This window comes from Babylonia areolata, chromosome 8, assembly GCF_041734735.1.
Source record: "Babylonia areolata isolate BAREFJ2019XMU chromosome 8, ASM4173473v1, whole genome shotgun sequence".
Lineage (NCBI taxonomy): Eukaryota > Metazoa > Mollusca > Gastropoda > Neogastropoda > Buccinidae > Babylonia > Babylonia areolata.
The window spans coordinates 43,617,747-43,626,673 of NC_134883.1; the positions used below are offsets into that span (position 1 = coordinate 43,617,747).

The 8,927-nt window shown below is 38.8% G+C and overlaps 2 protein-coding genes across 2 annotated transcripts in view; one reads left to right on the forward strand and one right to left on the reverse strand.

The window, feature by feature from the left end:
• Positions 1–700: 700 nt before the first annotated feature.
• LOC143285193 (meiosis expressed gene 1 protein homolog) lies at positions 701–5,496 on the forward strand. The gene is made up of 3 exons (XM_076592428.1): positions 701–828; positions 1,913–2,060; positions 4,106–5,496. The coding sequence occupies exons 2-3, from the start codon at positions 1,920–1,922 to the stop codon at positions 4,232–4,234; spliced, it is 270 nt and encodes an 89-aa protein (XP_076448543.1). The 5' UTR covers positions 701–828; positions 1,913–1,919; the 3' UTR covers positions 4,235–5,496.
• A 918-nt stretch (positions 5,497–6,414) lies between these two features.
• LOC143284842 (conserved oligomeric Golgi complex subunit 6-like) overlaps positions 6,415–8,927 on the reverse strand; it is a 23,393-nt gene continuing 20,880 nt past the window's right edge. The window contains exon 19 of the mRNA XM_076591913.1: positions 6,415–8,778. Coding sequence (XP_076448028.1) covers positions 8,631–8,778 — 148 coding nt within the window. The 3' untranslated portion in view covers positions 6,415–8,630. The remainder of the gene's footprint in view (positions 8,779–8,927) is intronic.

The following is an 8,927-nucleotide window of genomic DNA, read 5'->3' on the forward strand; positions in this document are numbered from 1 at the left end:
GCACCATCGGTAAACGCCTTCAAAAATCACATTGACAAAAAGTTTAAGAACCATGTATTTTCCACAGAGTTAAATCTTTACTGAGCTGTAGATAAATATAGTATACACTATGCCAGATTTAAACAAGGGTTTGTTCACAACAAGTGATCCAAAAGCACATAAATGGACACTGATTACGAGGGCAAAAGGCTTTTAGCCTATAGCCAAACATTTCTGTGATTCTGTGAAATCTATGTACCTCAGTATGGACCATAAAGTAATTAACTCTGTGTGTGTGTGTGAATTCTGTAGAATTATTGCACCTGTAAGTTACAGTTTCATGGTTTGTGGGACCAAATAATGAAAAAACAAGATGGTGGCATGTTAGTTCAGTGCTCCGCATCAAAATTGAGTATAATAACGGACAAAATAACTTAAAAAGAGTCGAAATCCACTGAAAATGGTTTCATTGCTTTCAATAAATACTAATATCGTTTCATATGATATATATTATATCTAACATGCACAAAAATTGCCAGTAACATAGGCTCATGAATTTAGGATGCAAAAGGACTTTACCCTCCATATCATGAAAAGCTTTTGAAGAGCACAGACGCTCAAAACAGGCCAACCTTAAGCATCAATTTCACAACAAAAGCGGTTACCCGTGATAATTTCCCGCTTCAAGAAAACATAACTCTCCCAAATAACTCTCCCACATATTTGACCAATCGGAGACAAGCACTGTTAAACGCTGCGATACTGTTGAAGATTGTCAAGCAACGATATCAACAAAGTGCACAATAGTTTTATCACCTTCTCCATAACTGAAGCGAACAGCTGTGTAATGTAAGTATTTATGTGTTGGTTTTTTTTTCACGGTTTTATGTTCACCTGTGTCGATGTTTCAACCGACAGGCGTTAAAGAAAAGAATGATGCCAGTAATAAAACGCGTCTTCACAAATAATTAGATGCAAAATTTAACGGATCCAGGGAGGGGTAAACGTACCGGTTTCAGGGTTTCTCTCTCTCTCTTTTTTTTTTCCTTTCTTTTTTTCTCTTCTCTCCTTTGGTATGTGTGTGTAATGATGTCAGAAGACCCTCCATCCACTAGTGCTGAACATTCTGTTTCTACCCCATTCATCAAACGACCATCAGTGACTGTGTCACTGTCTGTCTCTATTAGAGAACGAGGGAATGTCATTGCAAGTCAACATCGAACAAGGTGATTTGCAGTTCTTTGGATTTTGTACCATAGTACGTGAAAAAAAACAACAACAACAACTGGCATTGGCATTGAAATGTGGGTTAGTGGAATAGATTTCAATATTTGAAAAAAGTCTTATTGAGACTAAAGTGCCCGCACAAAGGGCTGCATCTTATTTTAGTTTAGTAATGTTTTCATTTCATAAGCAACCACTAGACTTTTTTTTTTATCATTTAACCAGTTATGCGTATGCCTCCATATCTGCTTATATGTGTTACACACACACACACACACACACACACACACACACACAGAGTGAGTATACAAAGGAACACCCCTTGTTATGAATGATATACATTACCTGTATATATATATATATATATTCTGCAGGACAAACCAGCTAAAGAACTAATTTTTTTAAAACAATAGCAGAATGGAATCAGCTGGAAGAAGGAGTTGTGTGTGCAGGGACGACTGCAAAAGGTCCCTGCCAGCTACTGTTTTCCAGTAGAGTTAATTGGTTTTATTTTTGTTTTGTTGCATGCACTCTCCCAAGTCTGTTGCAACGATGGCCATATTTTATCTACCCTGATATATATCGTGTGTGTGTGTGTGTGATACCTATCCGCTTACCCATTTCCGATATGACAGTACTATTTTGATTGAACTTCAGTACTTTATCCAAATCTAACTTTTTATCACCTACATCATACGCCCTGTTGCAGCGACAGCATGGCCAATACAGCTGTTTTACAGCCCAAGTCCATGGTCCGCCCAAAGGTGTGGGATGAGGATGTGGAGGAGGCATACAGGTTCCAGGTGGCTGGCTACAGGGATGCTGTGGAGTACAAACAGATCCAGAAAACTGAGCAAGTAAGTCCACCAGCACGGATCAGGGTGATTTTTTGGGGGGGAGGGGGTGTGGGATGGGGTGGGTGGGGGGTTGTTTGTTTGTTGTCATTTGTATGAGTTACTCAAAAGCTGACAGTATGCATACTGATTGACAGGTGCAATAGCCAAGTGGCTAAAGCGTTGGACTTTCAGTTTGAGGGTCCCGGGTTTGGATCTCAATAACGGCGCCTCGTGGGTAAAGGGTGGAGATTTTCCCGATCTCCCAGGTCGACATAATGTCCAGACCTGTTAGTACCTGAACCCCCCTTTGTGTGTATTGCATGCAGAAGGAGAAATACACACGTTAAAGATCCTGTAATCCATGTCAGCTTTTGGTGGGTTATGGAAACAAGAAAATACCCAGCATGCACCCCCCCTCCCCCCCCACCCTCATCCCCCAAAAACGATGGAGTATGGCTGCCTACATGGCTGGGTAAATAAACAACATGGTCACACATGTAAAATGTTATATGTCCATATATGAGTATATGTGTGCGTGACTGAAACCTGATTGAATGACACAGGAAACGAATGATGAGCACCTAAATGGCAGCCGTGTGTTGGCTCTACCCAGGTAGGCAGCCTGTTGTGCAAATGATCCCAAGTTTGAAAAGCGTTTAGAGCTGTCTCCGACTGAAGATAGGCACTATATAAGTATCCATATCATCATCATCATCTATATTTATTATTTTTAAAAAAGAAAAAAGGAAAGGAAAGGAAACCAAAGACAAAGGCTTATATGCTACCAATTGGTGAAAAAATCCTGGCATCAGAGATCTTTTCCCACCCCTCTTGTGGCCAGTCAATGGCAACCTGTGTTTGTGTGTGTGTATGTGTGTGTGTGTGTGCGCACGCGCGTTTGTGTCTTTGTGTGCATGTATGCATGCGCGGTGTGTCAGTGTACACGTGTCAGGAGAGCTCTGTGCATGTGTATGTGTGTGTGTCTATGTGTGTGTGTGTAGGCTGTATGTTTTACATTAATTTGCTTATTTATTTATTATCATTATGATTATTGTCTTTTTATTTCATTTTTATTTAGTATTATTACTGTTATTATTTTTATTATCTTTATATATATATATGTTTTAGATATTCAATTACCTCTTCTTCTTTTTTTTTTCTTAAGCCCTGACTAAGCATGTTGGGTTATGCTGCTGGTCAGGCATCTGCTTGGCAGATGTGGTGTAACATGTGTGGATTTGTCCGAACACAGTGACGCCTCCTTCAGCTACTGATACTGATAAAATCCTGCTATAGTAACTGGTTTGATTCTGTGTCAGGGTATGCACATAGATTTTTTAACATGTTACATCATATATTAATACATGAGTATATATTGGTATGCATAGACATAAGATAATGTCTAATTATCATTCACAACAAGGGGAGTCCTTTATGTTTATATACTCACTGTTTAGCAAGTATACTTTCCATGTCAGATATTGTTTTCTTCTTCTTCTTTTTTCCATTGTGTTTGTGGGCCACAACTCCCATGTTCACTTGTACCAGTGGACTTAAACATACATGACTGTTTTTACATTGTCACAGCCATAGTGTTTTTAAGTGTGTATGCTAAGTATCTTTTCATTTCTAAACCCACCACACTATGGCATGGATTACATAAATACATGTTATCATTGTTATTATTATAATTATTTGATCATTATTATTTTTATATTTGAATTTGAATTTCTCTTTTTATCACTAACAGATTTCTCTGTGTGAAATTCGGGCTGCTCTCCCCAGGGAGAGCGTGTCGCTACACTACAGCGCCACCCTTTTTTAAAATATTTTTTCCTGCATGCAGTTTTATTTGTTTTTCCTATCGAAGTGGATTTTTCTACAGAATTTTGCCAGGAACAACCCTTTTGTTGCTGTGGGTTCTTTTACGTGCGCTAAGTGCATGCTGCACTCGGGACGTTGGTTTATCATCTCATCTGAATGACTATAATATAATCCATTACCCCTCAGAAACCCTGATGTTTTATTGACTGACTGATGAACAAACTACATTTCTCCAAATTCAGATTGATCGCTGGCCTCACAACGGATATGTGAAGAAGCTGGTGAGACGTGATGGCTGCTTCTACTACTTCAACAAAACCAGAGAGTGCCCAGACAAGGAGATCCACAAAACCAAGATGTACTCTTACTAGTTCTATGTCCTGATGTCATCGTGTGGAGCTCAGATTGTTTGGAAAGAAATGTTTGTGAAATATCAAGTGTATGCCTTGTGAGAAGAATGAGAAAGGAAAAAAACAACAAAACCAACAACAAAAAAAAGTAGAAAAAAAATTGGGAGAGAGATGAGAGATTCATTTCAAGAGAGAGAGAGAGAGGGAGAGAGATACCTGTCTGATATTTCAGTTTTTAGAGTAATTCTTAAAATTACGCAGGAGGCATGAGTGATGAGTGAGGCCTGAAACAATGTGTGTGTACAGTTTCTGTTAAAGTTTACAAGAAAGACTGTGAAAATGTGTTTTGCGCTTCATGGTTTATATTTCAAAGACAGGAACAGGTCTTTGTACAGAAAGAATAGACTTGGTATTAATTACCATGTAAAGCAGAAGAGGAGCCGAACAGATCCGAAAGCGTCATATCGAAGCAGTAAATACTGAATGGAACAGGAGAAGAACACGATAATTATATAACTTGACAATGAAAAAAGACATTAACTGATTCAGGGAGAGAAGTAGACATGTATACATAGAGGGAGCGGTAGGCAAGAGACAAACGTTAAAAGGTAACCATATTCAAACAATAATCAAGACCTTCAAAAATATAAATAGTCAGGCAGTTACATTTCTAGTCAGTACATTTTATGCTTACCTTTGGATTTTTTATCAAACTACAACAGTTGAGATTCGTTAACATTGAGATTCATATACAGTGCTGACATTTTATCGTTTTCCATCACTTTTTCTTTTATAACATCAAGTAATGAACAGAGGATTTTTTTAAATGTATATTTTAGCTTTTTTCATAATGCTGGATAATATACATTTTCGGTATCAGATATTATTTAATTTACATGACCAACAATGCAGACACAACGATAATAATTATGAATAAGAGAATTCCCGGATGGCGTACTTGTTTTTAACAGCTGGAAACTCTAAGAGCTCCTTTTGCTCTTCTTTTCCATGTTGCTTTTAAGCATTTATATTCTTGCAAACATTTATATTGTTCATGTGTGTGTGGGGGTGGGCATGTGTGTGTGTGTGTATGTGTGTATTTATACAACCAGCCCCGACACAAATGATGAGTGGCTGATTTTGAGTTTGGAGTGTGTGGTTGTCAACATTGTAGTGAAGTCAGAAGGTGAACTCTGTGTGTGTGTGTAGTGTGTGCAATGATTTTCGCAGTATTATCACCAACTGACATGTGGGGTAAACAATAAAACAAAGGAACAACACTTGACAAATTGAGTCTGGATTGTTTACAGAAACTAAGCTTGATCAAACTACTGTCTAGTCTATATACATTGCTATGAGAAAGCAGTGAATCTTTCTTGGTGGAGCTTCTCTGTTTCTCTGAAGTCTTTGTTTTTTTCTTTTTTCTTCACTTCTCATTTTCCACTTTCAACGACACATACTTTACCGTGTTTCCACTTTTTCATAGTTTTGTGTCTCTTTCTCTCACCTTTATTTCTGTGTATGTGTGTAGAAGTTGACACATTCTGACAAAAAATGCACAATACATTTAAACTCACTTTTTTCTTTTGAAAAAAAAAAGAAGTTCTGACCCAACATTTCAAGTTGGGTAGTTCTCATTCTTGTTCTCATCAGATATTTCATTATGATGTGGTAATCATTTCTTATTATTTTATCTGGTGTGTGTGTATCTCTGTGTGTGTGCAAACGTGTGTGTGTGTGTGTTTATATGTGTGTGTGTGTGTGTGTGTGTGTGTGTGTGTGTGTGTAAACATGTCTATAGGCATGAAACTGTGTACTTGTTTGGTATGTGTATATGTGCACTTCTTATTATCATCATCATTATTATTCATGTGTTTGCATGCATATAAGGATGTGAATCTGTCTTTGTACACACATACACACACACACACACGCACACATATATGTATTCACACACACAGATATTGTGTGTGTGTGTGTGCGGTGTGCATGTCTACAAAGACAAGCAGATTGACATCCTTATATGCATGCAAACACATGAATAATTATAATGATAATAATAATGATGATAATAAGAAGTGGTAATATATATATATATATATATGTGTGTGTGTGTGTGTGTGTGTGTGTGTGTGTGTGTGTGTATTCTTTCCATACAAATTACTGCTGATGTAAGGAACAAGCAAGCGTCAGTGTTCATATACATTTCCACTTCATATAAACAACAGTACGGATAACAATTCCAATTGGTATAATTTTATTCGCACCTGGAAAATGTTGCCCAAACGTGGAAATGTTAACAAATTTAATCACAGTCCTTAGTTTGCAAGCATGCATTCATTCCCCCATGACACATGACAATATTTGCTCTCTTTCAATGTATGCACATGTGAAACACACACACACACACACACACACACACACACACACACACTCTTTCTCTCTCTCTCTCTCTCACTCACTCGTACGCATTGTAGGGGAAAAAAAATCAAAATAAAAACTTGAGAACTTTCAACACCAAAACTGTACACCACTCATTCTTTGAGGGAACTTGACCAAATCATGTGTGCAGTCTCCAGAGAACCACATGTCTTGTAACACAATTGTTTACATCAGGATTTACACCATGTAAACCTAAAAACCATGCTTATGACTGACAACAACACACAAAAAAAAAATCTTCACAGTCATACCAATAATTGGTTAAAAGTTTCCCGAATTATGCCATATTTCCAGATGATTGATGGTTTATTTTGCTAAGGCTTGTTCTGGAATAATAAAAAAACCCACCATTTACTGCTTCCCAGTTTCCGAACACAGGCTGTGTTTGGTAAGAAGATGGCATGACATTGATTTTTCTTGTTTGCAATCACAAGAAAAGAAATACCAATTCTGGACAGAATGCTTCCAGTGACACTAACTACACCATGCTTATGACTTACAACACCACACAAAAAAGAGAGAAGAAAAAGCACAGTAACCTTCACTCGCAAAATGACACCCAAATTCAAGCTACGGCTATTCTGCTCTTCCAGTCAGCATGTACACTGGTCCATTCAATAGCTGCCACCCTGTGAGAATCACTAATTTCTCACTCGTGGCGAGGGTCATGGAATCGCAGGAGGGCGTAAGGGGTCAATCCCGCCAAGAAACTAAAGTGACTGTGCTATCTATCTATCATCTATCAATGAAATCAAAGTTGATCTTCTGTCTCACAAACTTAACTTTTGCCTTTTTTCCCCCCTTAATTGGGAGTTTCCTTAAAGAAAAAAAAAATCTGGAGGGTTAACAGTTATGTAAAAGTTATTATTTGTGACTGATACTTATATGGTGCCTGTGTTCCATCAAAGACCAAACTTTAAGCACTTTACAGACTCACTGCACAAAAGGCTGCCTACCTGAATATAACCGGTTAACAGCTGCCTAAATGGTGGAAGTTGTTTAAAGCAAGGGCGATCAACTGACTCTTTCATGAGCATATAGGCCATGTATAAATTTGGAGCAAAAAAAACATGAACTGTTAACACTAGCACACTTTAACTGTGAGTTTTGAATTCAAGAAGAGTCAAAACCAGTTTTGAAACCTACTGTGAATCAAAAATAGACTGGAGACTGACAGCAACACTTGTTTTGACCTGAACATGTCATCAGGAAAACCCGCAACATCAGAAAAATACCACAAACAAGCCGCATCGTTATTTTAGCCTCAGGGGTCATAGTTGGGGGGAAAAGTTGTGACTGATCGTCCGAATTTTACGGTATACTTTTGTTTTTTGCGTTTTTTGTTTTGACTACTTAGAACTACCATCATTCGTCACCACAGTATCAGTACTCTTCCTCTTGTGGAAACCATCCAAGGTAGTCACTAGATCCACTGTCAATCTTCTTCTTCTTCATCTCACTGACTTAACCATCTGTATATTTCTCCAAGGAATAGCAGCTTGGAAACCACCTTCCCAGACTGAACTACATGTTCGCATCCCATCGTTCAAAACTTGTTCGTTAGAAATACTTAACATTTCCTGAGAATCTACACCCAGCCTAAGCCAAATCCCACATTTTTCACATGCCCTGATACACAAGACACTAAACACCCTTTTAAATTGTGAAAAACGAAACAACAACAAAAACCCAACCGAAACCGGCACAAGACAATAAAAGCAAGGGAAACGACACTTTGTTTGGTTCTTTCATTCACTTTACAGATCAGACCTTTCCCCTGCAAAAAAAAAGAAAAAAAAAAAAGATCAGAACCACCTCAAGGTGGAGCCCACCCCCCTGCCCCCTCCTGCCTTCCCGACCCCCACCAAGAAAACACCATCTTTCTTTTCCTCTGATGATACAGCCACTGCCAGGTGAGGCAGGCGCTGAGTGACAGTGCTTCTTCCCTGGCTGTCCACCACGTCTGCTGCCTGGCTCAGGACAGCAGTTTGGTGACCTGCTCCGGGGTGCGTGGCACAGCGGTCTGGGCATCCTTGTAGTCGTGCTTGGGGTCGGTGATGGCCGAGTACATCAGGTGGTAGGCCTGGCAGATCAGCTCCACTGACCGTCTCTTCACCGTCTCTCTACAAGAGGGGGGACAAAATGCGTCAATAGGAATATATAATGAAGAATAAATTAGTGAAAATATGAATAAGCAAACAGGATTTTTTTGGTCAGTGATGGCGGTGCACATCAGTTTGTGAGCCTAGCACAGACCAGGTCTTCCTGGTGT

What these genes read in the sequence shown, in the direction of transcription:
- LOC143285193 (XM_076592428.1), top strand. Translation starts at nt 1,920, where the DNA reads ATGGCCAATACAGCTGTTTTACAGCCCAAGTCCATGGTCCGCCCAAAG. An exon ending in AGATCCAGAAAACTGAGCAA is followed by an intron (nt 2,061 to 4,105) that starts GTAAGTCCACCA and finishes CTCCAAATTCAG; the next exon opens with ATTGATCGCTGGCCTCACAA.